Source organism: Geotrypetes seraphini, chromosome 9 (assembly GCF_902459505.1).
Source record: "Geotrypetes seraphini chromosome 9, aGeoSer1.1, whole genome shotgun sequence".
Taxonomy (NCBI): domain Eukaryota; kingdom Metazoa; phylum Chordata; class Amphibia; order Gymnophiona; family Dermophiidae; genus Geotrypetes; species Geotrypetes seraphini.
The window spans coordinates 94,211,453-94,230,226 of NC_047092.1; the positions used below are offsets into that span (position 1 = coordinate 94,211,453).

Genomic DNA, 18,774 nt, shown 5'->3' on the forward strand with positions numbered 1-18,774 from the left:
CCTATACTATAGTCCACCCGGGCAAACCAGAGATATTGATAAAGAAATGGATGCCGAGATGAAGCGAGAATGCAAAAGAGGTTACACGGTTGTTATGGGAGACTTCAACTACCCCGGGATAGACTGGAGTCTTGGAAGCTCAAGATGCGCTAGGGAGACAGAATTCCTGGAGGCTATACAAGATTGCTTCATGGAGCAGCTTGTTAGAGAACCGACGAGAGGAAATGCCACTTTGGATCTAATCCTAAATGGGCTAATGGGACCTGCAAAGGAAGTGGAAGTAGTGGGACCGTTGGGAAACAGCGATCATAATATGATCAAGTTCAAAGTTGAAGTAGGAATACTGAACGGAAAGAGAACCATAGCGACAATTTTCAACTTCAGGAAAGGAAACTATGAAGCAATGAGGGAAATGGTAAGGAAGAAAATTAGGAACACTTCCAAGAAATGGCAAACGGTAGAACATGCCTGGTCTTTTTTCATGGACACGATGAGCGAGGCGCAAAATCTGTACATCCCCAGATTCAGAAAGGGGTGCAAAAAGAGTCGAACAAAAGACCCGGTATGGATGACTAAAATAGTGAAGGAAGCGATAGGCAATAAGAAAAATTCATTCAGGAAATGGAAGAAGGACAAAACTGAGGAGAACTGGAATGAGCACAGGAAGTATCAAAAAGAATGTCACAGTGTGGTTCGAAAAGCCAAAAGAGAGTACGAAGAGAGGCTAGCCAGGGAGGCACAAAATGTCAAACCGTTCTTCAGATATGTTAAAAGGAAACAGCCAGCTAGGGAGGAGGTGGGACCGCTGGACGAAGGAGACAGGAAGGGAGCGGTGAAGGAGGAGAAAGAAGTCGCGGAAAGACTTAACATGTTCTTTTCGTCTGTATTTACAAACGAAGACACAACCAACATACCGGAACCTGAGCAAATCTTCAATGGAAATCAAGCAGAAAAATTAACATCCATGGAAGTGAGCCTTGATGATGTACACAGGCAGATAGAAAAACTTAAAACTGACAAATCCCCTGGTCCGGACGGAATCCATCCAAGGGTTTTGAAGGAATTAAAGGAGGAGATAGCTGAATTACTGCAGCTAATTTGCAACCTATCCTTGAAAACAGGCATGATCCCGGAGGATTGGAAGATAGCCAACGTCACGCCCATCTTTAAAAAGGGATCAAGAGGTGACCCGGGAAACTACAGACCGGTGAGTCTGACCTCGGTTCCGGGGAAAATGGTGGAAGCACTGATAAAAGAAAACATCGATGAACATTTGGATAGAAATGAACTTCTGAAAACAAGCCAACATGGTTTCTGCAGGGGGAGATCGTGCCTAACTAACTTATTGCACTTCTTCGAAGGAATTAACAAAAGGATGGAAAGGGGAGACCCCATAGACATCATATACCTTGATTTCCAAAAAGCCTTTGACAAGGTGCCTCACGAACATCTACTCCGGAAACTGAAGAATCATGGGGTAGATGGAGACGTACATAGATGGATCAGAAATTGGTTGGCAGGTAGGAAAGAGAGGGTAGGGGTTAAGGGCCACTACTCGGACTGGATGAGGGTCACGAGTGGTGTTCCGCAGGGCTCGGTGCTTGGGCCGCTGCTATTTAATATATTCATAAATGATCTAGAATCAGGGACGAAGTGTGAGATAATAAAATTTGCGGACGATACAAAAATATTTAGTAGAGCTGGAACTAAAGAGGAATGCGAAGAATTGCAAAGGGACTTGAACAAACTGGGGGAATGGGCGGCGAGATGGCAGATGAAGTTCAATGTTGAGAAATGTAAAGTATTGCATGTGGGAAGCAGAAACCCAAGGTACAACTATACGATGGGAGGGATGTTATTGAATGAGAGTACCCAAGAAAGGGACTTGGGGGTAATGGTGGACATGACAATGAAGCCGACGGCACAGTGCGCAGCGGCCGCTAAGAAAGCAAATAGAATGCTAGGTATAATCAAGAAGGGTATTACAACCAGGACAAAAGAAGTTATCCTGCCGTTGTATCGGGCGATGGTGTGCCCGCATCTGGAATACTGCGTCCAATATTGGTCGCCGTACCTTAAGAAGGATATGGCGTTACTCGAGAGGGTTCAGAGGAGAGCGACACGTCTGATAAAAGGGATGGAAAACCTTTCATACGCTGAGAGATTGGAGAAACTGGGTCTCTTTTCCCTGGAGAAGAGGAGACTTAGAGGGGATATGATAGAGACTTTTAAGATCATGAAGGGCATAGAGAGAGTAGAGAGGGACAGATTCTTCAAACTTTCTAAAAATAAAAGAACAAGAGGGCACTCGGAAAAGTTGAAAGGGGACAGATTCAAAACGAATGCTAGGAAGTTCTTCTTTACCCAACGAGTGGTGGACAACTGGAATGCGCTTCCAGAGGGCGTAATAGGGCAGAGTACAGTACTGGGGTTTAAGAAAGGATTGGACAATTTCCTGCTGGAAAAGGGGATAGAAGGGTATAAATAGAGGATTACTGCACAGGTCCCTACAATCCCCCCTACAACAATCCGGGCAGGAGGGAGCCCAAGCCCTCCTGGCCCATGGCACCCCAAACCCCCAACTACGTTCAGGGCAAGAGGGATCCCAAGCCTTCATGCCCCAGCGGCATCCCGAACCCCCAACTACGTTCGGGGCAAGAGGGAGCACAAGCCCTCTTGCCCCGGCGGCACCCCGAATCCCCGATTACGTTCGGGGCAAGAGGGAGCCCAAGCCTGGTGGGAAAGCAGTTGTATTATTTCACTTTTTAACGAGTCAATTGCTGCTCCCTCAGGAGCTATGCTGCTCTAATTTAGCCTTCAATTATTTCACTCCTCTGTTTTTGGGGGTTTTTAATCTACTCAGGCAGGCTAGATCATTTATTTAATTCCTCACACTCGCTTATTGTAAGTTTTCTATGATTACCACTATTAGCTACTTCCTTTTTCCTCTTCTGTCAATATCTTTCAGGAGAGATGTTAAGCCTTCCAACCATTTTTGTAATTACTGTAATTGTGAAAATGTGAACACCAGTACCTCCAAAGCAATCCTGTGTATATATGCATGCAGAGCAGCCTCATCTGACCACATTTGCTTCACAGCTTTCCATCCATTCTCTGCTAGAAAACATATCACTTCCCCTTGGCTGAGTTTTAGGGACTGAAAAGGCAGCAAAGGAAGTGCTCAGCAAAAACTGTATACATGTGCTAAATTATTTCTCAATATGAAAACAATTAAGATTTTCCTGCCTGTCTATCTGATTTTTCACTGTCACTGCATTATGCTTCCCAATATACATCAGACGAAACTTATTCTTTGTACTCAGCTATTATGTAAAACTGACAACTTATTTTGTTTTCTGCCCGATTCTTTTCCCACTGTCAAAATAATTAAGACAGGCTGAAAACATAATTCTTAGCAATCAGTATTTTATTACTTAAAACTCCCCCAACAGCTGACTGCTACCCTTCACCTAAACTAGCAGTGTTATTTATTCCTCTTCACTTTTGTACTCACAACGCTCACTGTAGCAAATGCTTCAGGGAATGTCAGCGATCTTTCTTCTGTTATCTTTAAATTCCCCTGTTCTTAATGTTTCTCTCCAGCTATGTCTACCATTTAGTGATACCATTTATCTTGACTCTGACAGGATTTACCACCTCATTAACTTAGAATTGCAGCGCTATTTCACACTGATAATCCAGCTGATTTCTCTCCTGCTTCTTCAAACTATCATAACAGCCGATTCCAACTGTCAGCAGGCCTGAAGAGTGACAAAAGTTTCCCTTTTTTCTTTTCTTGTTCTTTTCCTTTAAGTCAACTTAGATCATGAAATCCTTCGAAGTCAGCACAAGACACTTGGAAACTTTATTAGACTTATTATTAGAAAAAGTTTAGTTTTATGCCAGTAAAAGGCACCAGAAAGAGGTAATCTGACCTCTCTGTTCAGCACTGCCCCCCCCCCCCCACACACTGAATTTACTAGGAAAATATAAGCAGATTGCTTTTTGCCAGGCTTAGTATTTAAGCTGAATATTTCTGCGAGTATAATACTTTGGATTAGGAAAAACCTTCATTTAAGTCAGAATATAGGCATCTGGGAGAGGAGCTCAGCAATTATACTTCCATCTTGTCATGCAGCCAAGCCACACCCCTCTATTGTAAGTTTTTTAAGGAATAAAGAATTGGCAAATGATTTCAACTGCTGATTTATATCCATATGGATTCTACACTGCTATCTGTGTCATGCAGAATGTTTATTTTGTTTGTTTCATTTCCCTCTTTAACATAAAGCGCAACCCCTCCAATTTGATCTACTATATCATTGCGATATAATGTGTTGTTGAGGATCAGAAGAGGTTGACAGCACCTCATTCACTGATATACTATCCAGATAGTGCTTGAGAAGGAATCATAGCTTCTTTTTTTTAAATTCTTTATTCATTTTTATAACTTACATCAAGTGCATTAAAAAATATAACACCATTTTGACTTAAATAAATCACTTGAAATTCTACAATTCTTTAAAATGACAAATAATTATCCCTTTCCCTCACATTCCTTCAATACCTCATAACACATATACCATATAATAAAGTTCCCCCCCCCCCCCACCCCATTCTTTCATTTGTACAAATCAGGGAAAATAATACCTATTCATTGCAAAAATTTGGCCCCCACACATCTTGGAATCTTTGAAAATTCCCTTTCTGAATAGCTAATGTTCTCTCCATTTTATATATATGACACACTGAATTCCACCAAAAACTATAATTTAATCTATTCCAATTTTTTCAATTACATGTTATTTGTTGTATGGTGATTCCTGTTAAAATAAGTAAGTCTATTATTTTTGAAAGATATTTGGCTCTTAACCCTCATAGACATACCAAATACTGTATTTTCACGCATATAACGCGTGCGTTATACACGATTTTACAAACCGAGTATAACCATGCGCGTTATATTCGTGAGTGTGTTGTACTAATTTTTTTTTACATAGTTCCCCCCCCCCCGACGTCCGATTCACTCCGCAGGACCGCTCACACCCCCATCCTGTAGGACCGCTCACACCCCCATCCCGTAGGACCGCCCGCACCCCCACCCCGCAGGACCGCTCGCACCCCAACCCCGAAGGAGCACCCACACCCCCACCCCTTAAGGACCGCTCGCACCCCCACAGCCTCCCCCCCATCATGGAGAAGCTGCCTACCGTTGTCCTGCTGCTTCCTCTGCCGGCGGTCCCACCCCTTCTCTGAGCCCTGTCTGCGCTGCATCCTCTTCCGGCGGTCCCGCCCTTTCTCTGATGTCAGAGAAAGGACGGGACCGCCGGAAGAGGAAGCAGCGCAGACGCAGGGCTCAGAGAAGGGGCGGGACCGCCGGCAGAGGAAGCAGCAGGACAACGGTAGGCAGCTTCTCCGTGATGGGGGAGGAGGCTGTGGGGGTGCGAGCGGTCCTTTGGGGTGGGGGTGCGAGCGGTCCTGCGGGGGGGTGAATCAGACGTCGGGGGGGGGCATCAGGCTTTCAGGGTGGGGACAGGACTTCAAGGGAGATAGGAGAGTCGGGGCAGGCGAAAGGAGAGTCGGGGCGGCGAGAGGAGTGTCGGGGCAGCAAGAGGAGAGTCGGGGCGGGCGAAAGGAGAGTCGGGCGACGACAGGAGAGTCGGGGCGGCATGCGCGGTATACGGGTGTGCGCTATATAAAAATTTATTTACATAAATTACAGTTTCCCGCATGCTATACCCATGTGCGCGTTTTACACGGGTGCGCGGTATATGAGTGAAAATACGGTAGTACTGTTCAGTTGAATCCATCTAAAATTATGTGAATTATTAAGGCCATATTTATGTTGCAACTGTGAAAACTCCAGCAGTTTACCATTAGAAATAACATCTTCTAATACACGTATTCCTGCAATCATCCAATGCTTCCAGATGACCTTAAATCCGCCAATTTTAATCTTGGAGTTCAGCCATATAGTTTGATTTTTTGATTTGTGAATTGGAATAGGTGACAAATTACTCGCATATCTTATTGTTTTCCATGTGTCTACAAATATTCTATTTTCTTTATATAATCTAGGCATTTTGTTACTAAGTATATGGCATAATCGCAAAGGAAACATGAGGCTCCATTCCAACCATAACCAATCTGGGATATTATCAACAGGCTCTGGGAGGATCCAATACATACCCTGGCGCATAATATAGGATTGATGATACCTATAAAAGTTGGAAAAATTTACCCCTCCCTCTGTAATCAGTTTTTGTAGATACTAAAGCAATTCTAGCCTTTTTGCCCAGCCAAATAAATTTTGTAAGGACCCCTGAAAACAAACTGGTAACTTACCCATTTGATAACAAACCACAGACAAAATCATCATTTTAATAGTTTGAACTCTCCCCCACTAAGAAAAATGTAAAGGATTCCATTGCTCACACATTTCTGTTACCTTCTGTAATACAAATTTTTCATTCACCTTCATTGTTTCTTCCAACGTGTTTTTTTATCCAAATGCCTAAATATTTTATTCTGTCCTCTTTCCATAGAAAGGGAATGTTTCAAATAAACGTTTTGTACAATGGACATTAAGTGGAAGAACTGATTTACTCAAATTTATCTTGTACCCTGAAAATTTTTCTATCAACTCTAGTAAGCTTGGAATGGTTGTTTCCGGATTTCTCAAATGAAGCAATATATCATCTGCATAAGCAGAAACTTTATATTCCCAATCTGAATAAGGAATATCCTGTATCCCCTTCGCTTGCTGAATAGCTAATAACAAGGGTTCTAATACAATATCAAAAAGCAAAGGAGACAAAGGACAGCCTTGTCTAACCCCCTCTGCAGAGTAAAACACTCTGAGAAATTATTATTAATATATAATCTAGCAACAGGTGAGCTATACAATGTTTGGATCATTTGTATAAATCCTGAACCTATACCAAAGCATTCCATTGCTTGATACATGAAGGCATATTCTATCCAATCAAAGGCCTTCTCTGCATCCAAGGATACAGAAAAGGCTGGATCATTCATGGCTTTTGTTAAATTTAACATATGAAAAGCCAATCTGGTGTTATTAGAGGAATGTCTCTGAGCAACAAATGCTGTTTGGTGCATACCAGTAATAAAAGGGAGAGCCTTGGCCAAGCGTAAAGCCAATGTTTTAGCTAGAAGTTTGCCATCTACATTAATTAAGGAAATAGGCCTGTAATTTGAAACCAATGCGGGATCTTTATTTGGCTTTGGCAAAACTATAGTAATAGATTCTGCCATAGTACCTATGATGCAACCATTAGTTAGTTGGACCTGATATAAATTTAACAATAAGGTAATAGGATATTTTGAAATGATTTATAAAACTCTACTGTGAAACCATCACCACCTGAAGCGGATCCAACTCTAAGAGACTTCAACTGTTTGCAACTCCCCTAGTGATATTGGATTTTCTAAGCTTTCTTTTATATGCTCAGGAATTTTTGGTCCCTTAATTTTAAAAAATTCTAAACCATCCTTTTCTTTATCTAAATAAGGCTCAGAATACAGGTCTTTATAAAATTTAAAATTGGTTTTTAAATTCGGTCCAATTTGAGAATGAATATTCCCTTTTTCATCTTTTACCGCCACTATTTTTGTTTTTTTTGCTTTCAGATAGTTTGCCAATAATCTTCCTGCCTTATCTGAATTTCCATAATAGAAAGCTTGTTGAGAAAATAAATTGTTTCTTATCAGTTTAGAAGAGATCTCATTATATTTCCCTTTAGCTTTCAAGAGATTCTGTAGTGTAGAGTTTACCCATTTATCAATCAATTTTGATTCTAAAATCCTTATGTCTTGTTCCAAATTGGAAAATTGTCTTTTAACTTGTTTCCTAATATGTGCCGAAAATGAAATAATTTGACTTCTCATGGTTGCCTTAAAAGCATCCCATAAAGTTTTCATAGAGATATCTTCTGTATTATTAATTTGAAAATAATCATTTATTTTTAACTGAACTTCCTCAATGAAAGTTGGTTCCGCAAGCAGTGTATTATCAAGTCTCTATACAGGTCTGCTATTATCTTGATCATTTAGTTTAACTTTAATCCACACCTCTCCATGATCAGACAGAATAATTGGATCTATGGAGGCTTGTGTTACTTATTGAACTAAGGTATTTGAAACGAATATATAATCTATTCTTGAAAAAGATTTATGAACATGGGAACAAAAAGAAAATTCCCTATCATTAAAATGAAATATACGCCATATATCTTTCAAATCACAATTTTGTACCAAATTCTCTAACCCTAATGATTTCATAATTCTGCTAGATTTTTTATCCATTAAAGGATCTGTAACAGCATTAAAATCCTCTGCCACAACTAAATTAGAAGCAGCCAGTGGTATTAACAATGGTTGTAGAGAATTTAAAAATTCAATTTGTTTCAAATTAGGTGCATATACAATGAAAAGCACCAACATAGTATTTCCCAGACTCATGTCAACATGTACCCACCTTCCTAAAGGATCAGCAGCAATCATCTTAAACATAGCATTACATTTTTTTATTTATCTACACCTGCTTTTATCCTCACAGCTGGGGCAAAAAAGCAATGTTTTACCCAGTTTCCTTCTAGTTTTTGGGACTCTAAAGCCGATAAATGAGTCTCCTGGATATAACATATATCTACATTCTGTTGTTTTTAAAACAATAATGTTTTATTTATTTTATATGATGGTTGAGGCCATTAACATTTAATGAAAATAATTTAAGCTCCGTTAAGTTCTTTACTTACAGGACATGAGTCTCATTAAATATTTCACATTCTTGTGATTTTCCTACCTGTATCTCATTTCCTTTAAATTAATATATGGAATATAATACTTATTTCTTTTAAACATCTCCTTCTCAAATCCCCCTCCCTCTCTTATTCTCTTAAATATGTTTTTAAGATCCCAAAAACCCTTCCCTATTCCCTCCCATAACCCCTCCCTACTAATATTATAACTTGAAGACATAAAATCAGACTGGTAGCCCCTACCCTCCCCAAGCATCTTTCTTCATTATATCCTCTAAATTTTAAAAATTGATCAACCTATATAATTAAAAGATTTATCAATAGATATATAATCTTACTTAAGAAGTATAAACCAATTAATTACCCCTTAATATAACAATTTATCAATTTTTGAATTTTACTAAATTGAAAAAATCATAAATCTAAAGAAAAAATATATATATTTTCTCCCTATTCATGAAATATAATTAATCAACTCTTTAAATAATAATGTTTCATAAATATTTAGATTTATCAATTCATATATATATATAGGCAGAATCACTTGGTCGACAGGCTCAGTTTCTGAAACACAGAAAGTAGTTTTGAAAGGGTATAGAAAGCAATAAGAATTGCAACCTGAAAAGTTTGACTCGTTAACCTGGAAGGGCAAGTGTCTTCAAGAGGCAAATTTATAGTCTACTGTGAAATGACTGAACTTTGGCTTGACACACAAAGATGAAAGCAACAAGGTGACGTAAGCTCCGCTCTGTTCCAACACAGGACTTTGCTTGCCATATACGTGTCTTGAATGGGAAGAGGGAGAGCAGCTGCTGTCTCATATCCCAACCATCACTGCAGTACGTTCTTGAAACATTACACCCTTGCGAAGCGTGCGTTGATGCTTCTGGTGTTTCAGCTTCAAAACCAAGCAGTTTATTTCAATATAGAATCTCAAGACTTGCGGAAGTGGATCCGGAAGCGTCCCCTGCTTCTGCTCCAAGCAACACAGCGTGCGTTCCACTCCACCTCGTCCCCTCCCCACCTAGAGAAGCTGGGGTGCCAGGCTCAGCAGAGGAACCATCATGTGACAGGGGAGGTGTATCCATAAAGGACGCCAAGCCCGGACAGACCAAAGCCGCATGTTGGCGGCAATACAACGCTGCCCACCTCCCCACTATACCATCGCAGCCCTCAGGCTTTTCAAATAGTTTTAAAGCATGCCGGGATGTAAATGACGCCTCCGTCACCCGGTCCTCACACCCCGGCCCCAGCCCTCAACGAAGACTCACCTGAGGGACAGAAGCAGCGGCAAATGAGGATCCAACTCAGTGATTCACAGACTGGGGATCACCTCAACATTTCCTCCATCCAACGGAACCGGAAGACTCAAGGCAGCGGGGAAGGGGCGACGCGGGCAAGGCCGCTCTCATCAGATACACCGTTCTGCTCCAAGCATGGGCTTCCAGGGTGACTTGTTTGTCCTTTAAAATGTATGCGGTGAGGGTAGAGCCTCTTGGATGATGTTGAAATATAGTGTTGCTCTCCTCTCTATTTTATCGTCATTTTAAAGATTCTTTTTGGCAGTCCCTGTACCTCCATTGTCCTCCTTCGAAGTATCATTTCTCACAGTTCCATATCAGAACGATTCTTCTTTGCTTCTTCTATTTCCTCCCCCACTCAACCGTTTCTTCTGACGTCAGGTGATCATTGAATATGTTAATGTATTAGTTGATTTTCTTATTCAAGTGTGGAATCCTCAACTTTTTAAAATAACTACTCTCATAGTTCCATAACAGTTAATAATATTTTTACTAGATTTATTTGATATCAAAATGGATGCTATAACTGATTTTTAAGTTAAATCTGTATAACTCAAAACTTTTTAGATCAAAATAATAAAAAGTTAGAATCAAAAAACATGTTTTCCATGTATATAATAATCTCTAATTCATAGGTATTTCTAGAGATGATAGGAATTCCTTAAGTTTATCTGGATCTTCAAATTGATAAAATTTGTCCTTATATGTTATTCTCATCAAAGCTGGATAATATAATCCATATCTAGTGCCAATGTCCTTCAATGGTTTTCATAATTGTAAAAATTGTTTTCTTAATTGAACAGTCTCCTTGGCAAAGTCTGGGATGAAGAGCAATTTGGAGTCTTTTTATGCTAGATTTTTTGTTTCCCTTGCAGCTTGTAAGATTTCAAGTACATGCTGGAATCTTAATAATCTTAATATTACTGGTCTTGGCTGTCCTTTGTTATGAGCTTTTTTTCATTCCAATCCTATGTGCTCTTTCAATTTCCATCGGTGTTTTTAATTTAAGAGGCAGAATTTTTGGTATAGCTTCTTCTAAGAAGGATATCATATTTTTTTCCTCAACTCCTTCCTTTAATATTAATATTCTGTCTCCTAGGTTTATTTTCCAGATCTATCATTTTTTTGCATTTCTTTTAACATGTTGTGATCTTTATTGTCATGTATCTGTTCTATCTTTTCTATTCTGTTTTCCATCTTGTCCATTCTATTATTCACTATATCCAGCTTGTTGTTCATGATGTTAATTTCCTTCCTCATTTCTATTAACGATAAATTGATGTTTCTCAGTTCTTCCATAACTTCTATTACTAGGGATCTGTGGATCTTCCTTTAGTCTTTTAATCTTTCCTGTTGATTTGGCAGGAGTCTCTTGCATCTTTTGCTTGGTTGATGTCATTTTAGAGGATTTTATAATTAAGTAGAAGAATTGTTGCTTAAAAGTTTAATAGATGATGTTCAGAGGAGGGAGCTCAACTGCTAGCCAGCCATCCACCAAGCCTCCAAGTTCCAGAATCAGAAATCATAGCTTCTGATTATACTGAATCAAAATGGATTTTCCCCAATCTAGTGCACAGCATTATACCGCTTCCAAAATTCATCCATAGAGACAGAGCATTCCATGAGTTCAGCCAGCTGCTCAGATGACTTTTCCATGTTGTTTTGCTGTACTTCCTTCTGCTTCTCTGGACTAAGTGATGAAACACAAAACTATCACCTTCTCTTCCTCTGTCTCCAATTTCCTGCACATTTCAGTCAAAAGTATGATTTGGTCTCCTCAGGGCCACCATCAAGGCAGTACTACCAGTCCTGCATTCAGGGCCCGGGCTCCTCCAGGGTCCTAGGCAGTGTTCTAAGGCAGGGGCGCCAGTAGCTCGCCAAGGCAAAGTGAGTCGATCACCCAGGACTCACTTTGTCTTGGCGATCTAATCTATTGGGCCGATCAGTCTTCCTCTCCCCGACGTCAATTCTGCAGTCGGAGAGGAAGTTCGGGCCAGCCAATCGCTGCCTGGCTGGGCGGAACTTCCTCTCCGACGGCAGAATTGACGTCGGGGAAAGGAAGACTGATCGGCCCGAAGCAGGGAGAGCATGCGTCGGCGTCGGCTTTGGGGCCTGTTATCCATTGGTGGGTCCTGTTCCCCAATGGCAGCGGCAGTGGCAGTGGCTTGGGGAACGGCAGGGAGAAAGAAAGAAAGGGGGCAGGCAGGGAAACAGAAGGAAAGAAGAGAAACAGAAAAAAAGAAAGAAAGGTCAGGGAGAGAGGAAGAAAAAGTTGGGGGAGGGAATGAGGTGTGGAGGAGAGGCAGCAAACAAGCTGAAAGAAAGATTGGATGCACAGTCAGAAGAAGAAAGTGCAACCAGAGACTCATGAAATCACCAGACAAGGTAGGAAAAATGATTTTATTTTAAATTTAGCAAAGTGGAGGCAGTATTACCACAGTTTTCAAAGGAATTTGCCCAAATAACTTAATAGTTAACTGGGTAAATTCCCAGAGATGAAAACTTCCCTTCACTTACTATGCACAGTTCTGAATTTATATCTGCTGTCTATATTTTACAATATGGTCCCCTTTTACTAAACCGCAATAGTGGTTTTTAGCGCAGGGAGCCTATGAGCGTCAAGAGCAGCGCTGGGCATTCAGCGCAGCTCCCTGCGCTAAAAACTGCTATTGTGGTTTAATAAAAGGATGGGGGGTATATTTGTCTATTTTTGTATGGTTGTTACTGAGGTGACAATGCATAGAGTCATCTGCCTTGACCTCTTTGAAAAAAAACCAGAATAGGAATGATAATTAACATTTTCTCAGCGTATAGTGTGCTTTGTGTTTTTTAATTTTATTGTTGGTAGTATTAAAATCCAAGCTAAAAGCCCCCTTTTTTAAAGCTGCTTTCAACTCCTATCTCACTCACTAACCTTTACCCATCATATAATTCCTTATGCTATAAACACCCCCAACCCTTAGATGTCCTGTCTATCTGTCCAAATTAGATTGTAAGCTCTTTTGAGCAAGAACTGTCTATTGAATGCTAAATGTACAGCATTGTGTACTCCTTTCAGTGCAATGGAAATGATAAATAGTAATGTGTGTGCCTTTCTCTCCCCAGCCATACAGCATCTCCTGTGTATGTCTTGTTTCCCCAACATGTAGCATTTCTTGTGTGTGTTTGTCTCTCCAGCCATTAAGCATCTCCTTTCCCTCCCTCCGCTATCCAACATCAACCATCTATTTCTGTCTCCCTCTTACCTGTGCCATCCAGGATCTTATCACTGTCTGTTTCTCTCCCCCCATCCAACATAACTCCTGTGTCTCTCATGCCTACCTTCCTTTCTTGCTCTTCTCCATCCAACACTGTCCTTGTTTTTCCCACCAGCATCCAGAATTGCCCCATCTCTCTCCCCTATCATCCGCCATGGCCCGATTTCTCTCTCCTACCCCACATCCAGCATCATCTCTCTGTCTTTCCTCTCCCAGCATTGTCCTATTTTCCTCTCATCTTCTACTATACAGCATTGCTTCATCTCTTCTCTTCATTCCGTGTTGCCCCGTCTCTCTCTCTTCTCCCTCCACTACCAACATTGCCTCATATGTCTCTTTCCTACCCCACCCCTAATCACTCTTTCCTTTACCAACACTTCTACCCACTTGTATGCTCACCCATTGATGCCTGCCACCACTTGTTCCCCTGCAAAGCCACTGCCTTGTAGTGTCTACAATAGCAATAAGAAATAGAAACTTCTATTTCCCTTCTACTCCCTGCTGCCTACCCATTCTTGCACCAACTGAAATGAGGCATGGAGCAATGAGCCTTGTGTGCACCATGTGGCTCTTGTCGATCCTGACCCTCCAGAAATTTTATTTTAATATGAAGAATTGTAGAATTTCAAGTGATGTATTTAAGTTAAAATGTGATTACTTTTTGATGCACTTGATGTAAGTTATAAAATGAATAAAGAATTTAAAAACAAACAAATCATAATCTAGTCCTGAGGAAGCTCAATTTCAGAAAATTTGACAGCCATATATTTTATTAAAAGAATGAACCTAAAATAATGTTTATTATTAACTGGTCTTCATGTTTCTTGCAGGGTTTTGGAATGCCAATGTTCTGAAGTCTGAAGAATGCATCATTTACAGACATGAAACTCTATTGTCCAGAGCTAAATGGCCTATATACTGTGATAGCTTGTGTAAAAAATTGAAGTGATAACTTTTCTCTTTTTTTAAACAATTATGTACTCAAGCCCTTCTTGCTGTGTTGGCACAGACAAGCACATAAGCAAATCAAAGGAATATTTGTGAATTCATTCTGAGACATACTTAGCATGTCACCCTCTCTGCCTGTGCTATAGGAGAGAAGATAGGGGATTACTGAAAGAGAGAGTGAAAACTGTATATCTCTGCACATGTGATTTTCAGATTAAGAGGAAAACGGAAAGAACGATGATATAAACAGAAATCCTGCTGCAACTTCAACAAAGTTGAAAAATTTTACATTTTATTTTTCTGTTTAAAAATTTTAACTGTTTTTTGCCTTTTTTATGCTTGGAAAAGAAACTAAGACTAAACCTTCTTTAAAGATTTTGTCATCAGTCATCAATTTCCTGGGCATTGGAATGTAGCAGGAAAAAAGGAAAAGTGGTTTGGAGACAGGGAATGTGGTATCTTTGTTGCCAACAGACAGAGCAAGACATCCTTTTGCCAGGCTTGAATTATAATCAAGTGCACCTCTGCCAAACAAAAATTTAGCCTGAGGAAGATGCTAACTTGACAGCTGATACACCAAGACTTTATACTCTGCAAAGAAAAGTGTTATTTTTTATTTAAATTCTAGAGATGTCTGTTTAGCCACCTTTCCAAAGGAGTACTGTATAATTCACATTTTATAAGACACATTTAAAGGGGACAATATCATATTTTCTACTGGTTTCAAGTTCTGTGCATTTATACCAACTTATACCAGCAGATAAAACTTGGAGAATAAAACTAACCTACGATCTCAATTTTGCAAATTATGCCCTGCAGTTTTATTATTAAAATTAAGAAAATTAAAATAAAATTTGATTCATTATACTGTTATCAAGGAATTTTTAAGTGTATTATATGAATTGTCTCCTTTCCATGCAGTACCCCGTGCATATGTGATTATTTTTTCACAGTTAGAAATATATGCTGCGTATACGTTTGTGTATACGTGCTAAAATTCCTCAACTTATACTCTGTGGTATTACAGCACATTTTCCAGTGTTACCTGTACATGTGAGGAATGAAAACACATTTTGTCCAGGATTCTAAACACATAAATAAAAGAAAGATAAATATTCAGCTGAATATTGTCAAGTAAAATATAACATGTAATGACTTGCAGCTTATTTGGTTGTGATATTGATCAACAGTAGGCATAATATTGCTGTAATCAGTATTCTAGAAGCAGTGGCAATATTTCCTTCTTTAGATTTTTAATCTAATATTTAATGAGACCTCTAATTCTGGTAGTTCAGTGATATAACTCCATATGTGCAAAGTATTAGAAATTAATGAGTCAATATTCAAACACAATGGTCAGTAGTTTTTTAAACTCAGACTACATTTAAATTATGTATATTTGGTGCCACAATCCACAGAAGCAGTGGTACAAAAGATAGTATTCAGCAGTCATTGTTACTAGCTCTGTGGATAGCAGTTTTCTTTAGCCAGTATCCGGATAGCTATTCAGTTTAATTTAGGACTGCTGGTGAATGCCAGCTATCCACAAAGTTAGGCGGCATTTCCTTGTTCTGCAGTAGCACTTTCCTTAGGGCCAGATTCAGTAAATGGTGCTAAGATTTTGGCACCAGGCAAAATCTTGACTAAACACTATTCTCTAAAGGGCACTTTGGGCTGAGTGTCCTTAATAAAATAGCATTTAGAACAGATTACTGTGCCCAATTTTGGGTGCAAGAACTTATGCCCTTCATTCTTTACTGTCTGGTTTTTTTTGGGGGGATGGAAGCCCAAGCTTTGTTGGGCATTCTTGCAGGGACCTTGGATGTGGGGTGGTTTGGGTGTTCCAAACCTCAGGCTTTATAATCAAGCTTCTATCTTAGGTCATATCCACGATTGGGTTTTGGACACAGATCTTTTTACGGATATGACTTTTGAGGACTATTTCTATCCTTATCACTTACTGTACCTTCTGCATGCCCGCCTTACAGATGTCTCTTAGCCCACCCAGAATAGTGTGTTATTACATCCTCTTTGGACAGTATTGAAGCAGGTCCTGTCCTCTTGGGGTCAAGATCCACACCTTAGCGTGTTTATGCCCATGATGGGTAATGCAACTTTTCTCCCTGTGCTTACACCTTCAATCTTTAGTCGATGGTGCACTACGGATATTTTTCAACTATGTCATGTTCTGCAGGAAGAGGGTGCCTTATTTCCTATGACGATCTGCTTGCTAGGGGCATACCAGTGTTGGAGGCGCCTTTTGCCTATCAGCAGTTCCAACATTATGTGGGGTCCCACCCAGTAGGTTACCTTTTTTGGGACTTTGGGGTCTGCTCTGAGGCGTTTATAGAGGCCTCTGCAGAAACCAGAATATCTGTCTCCTATTTTCATAAAGGCTTACTTCCTCTACAACTTCTGGGGGATTTTTCTGAGATTGTACAGCATTGGCAAAGTGACCTAGCCTGGCAATTTATTTATTTAAAAATTTATATACTATATATTACCTATACGGTTTCCATAGTAACAAGCATAAAATGTTAAACAAACATACATAGTTCAGTTGTTAAAAAACAACACTCTTAATAATGGTCGATAAACATCAAAAATCTTCAAATCCAGTTTGAATATAAAATTTAAAATAAAAAAAGCCTTCACAAACAGTTGAGTTTTTAACATTTTCTTAAAATTCATTCTAGCAGCACACAAACGCAGAATTCCTGGCAGGGTATTCCACAGCTTTACACCCGCTACAGATAACATAGTTGTACCAATCTTAATGTGGGACATTAACATATCACCTTCCAAACATAATTTCATGCTCTTTTCTAATCTCAGACTTCTTTTAGGCTGATAGATTTTTTTAAAACTCTTGAAAAACAGCAGGAGATGAAGGCCCTTCGGGGCATCCCAGGGGTGGTAGGCAGTGCTGAATTGTGGGCTTATGTTCCCCAAAGCCAGGCTTATCATATGGGATGTGCAGATACCCAGCGGTGCCTCAAGTGTCAGGCAGCGGTGAACACATATGTGCATGGTCTGTGTGGGTGTACTTGACTTTTCAGGGTTTCTGGTGAGAGATGGTTCATTTTTTGTTCCTCTTTGAATATTTCAGTTTCTCTGCATCTACTATGCTATTTTGTCACTTTTCTCTCTCTTCTCTGTATCCTGCACAGGTATGTTTATTTCTGAGATGTCATCATTGGTAAAAAGTGTATCTGATCAGTCTCCTTCAATTTGGTACTGGTGGAATAAATTGCATACTTTATTGCAGTGGGAAGCTGGTTCCCGGAAACACCGCACCACTTTTTTTCCAAGTGTGGACTCCTTATCTGAATGTTCTAGATTCGAGAGGAAGAAGTCAGATCTTGAATACTCTTTGATTTACTTGTTGCATTTCTGGATTTTCTCCTTGGATGATTTTCTGTATATTTGTGGGTGGGTAGGGGATGGAAGGAATGAGAACATAAGAACATAAGCAGTGCCTCTGCCGGGTCAGACCAGAGGTCCATCCCGCCCAGCAGTCCGCCCCCGCGGCGGCCCAACAGGTCATGACCTGCCTTAATCACCAGAAGGGGCCCCCTTGCCCCCTAGGTTTCTCATCGAAGTCCTATCTTCCCATCAATGTCCTAACCCTCCGGCCTTGCACCTGCACGACCTGGTGAGCTGTCTATACTTATGCAACACCCCAGCACCTCCCTCAGTACCCCACGATCCCCTTTTCCCTCAGGAATCTGTCCAATCCCTGTTTGAATCCCTGTACTGTACTCTGCCGGATCACTTCCTCCGGGAGCGCATTCCATTTGTCCACGACCCTTTGGGTGAAGAAAAACTTCCTTGCATTTGATTTGAACCTATCTCCCTTCAGTTTCTCTGAGTGCCCCCTCGTACCTGTCGTCCCTTTTAGTCTGAAGAACCTGTCCCTGTCCACCCTCTCTATGCCCCTAAGTATTTTGAAGGTCTCTATCATATCCCCCCTGAGCCTCCTCTTTTCCAGAGAGAAGAGCCCCAGTTTATCCAGCCTCTCAGCATATGGGCAGTTTTCCAGCCCTCTTACCAGTTTCGTTGCCCTCCTTTGGACTCTCTCAAGAACTGCCATGTCCTTCTTGAGGTGCTGCGACCAATATTGAACGCAGTATTCCAGATGTGGGCGCACCATCGCTCGATACAGCGGCATGATGACTTCCCGCGTCCTGGTTGATATGCCCCTCTTGATGATGCCCAGCATCCTGTTGGCTTTCTTCGAGGCTGCTGCACACTGTGCGGATGGTTTCATGGATGGATCCACTAGCACACCCAAGTCGCTCTCAAGTCCGGTGTCTTCCAGCAATCTCCCCCCCCCCCCATTTTATACTCGAACAACGGGTTCTTTTTCCCTATGTGCATGACCTTGCATTTATCTACGTTAAAGCGCATTTGCCATTTGCTTACCCAGTCCTCCAGCTTATCGAGGTCCCTTTGCAGTTCCTCACACTCCTCCCTGGTCCTAACTCT

At 40.6% G+C, this 18,774-nt stretch overlaps 1 protein-coding gene across 1 annotated transcript in view; it reads left to right on the top strand.

The window, feature by feature from the left end:
* STAG1 (stromal antigen 1) overlaps positions 1-15,149 on the top strand; it is a 2,074,316-nt gene extending 2,059,167 nt beyond the window's left edge. The window contains 1 exon segment of the mRNA XM_033958034.1: positions 14,169-15,149. Within this exon segment, the coding sequence (XP_033813925.1) occupies positions 14,169-14,192 (24 nt within the window). The 3' untranslated portion in view covers positions 14,193-15,149.
* Positions 15,150-18,774: the final 3,625 nt, after the last annotated feature.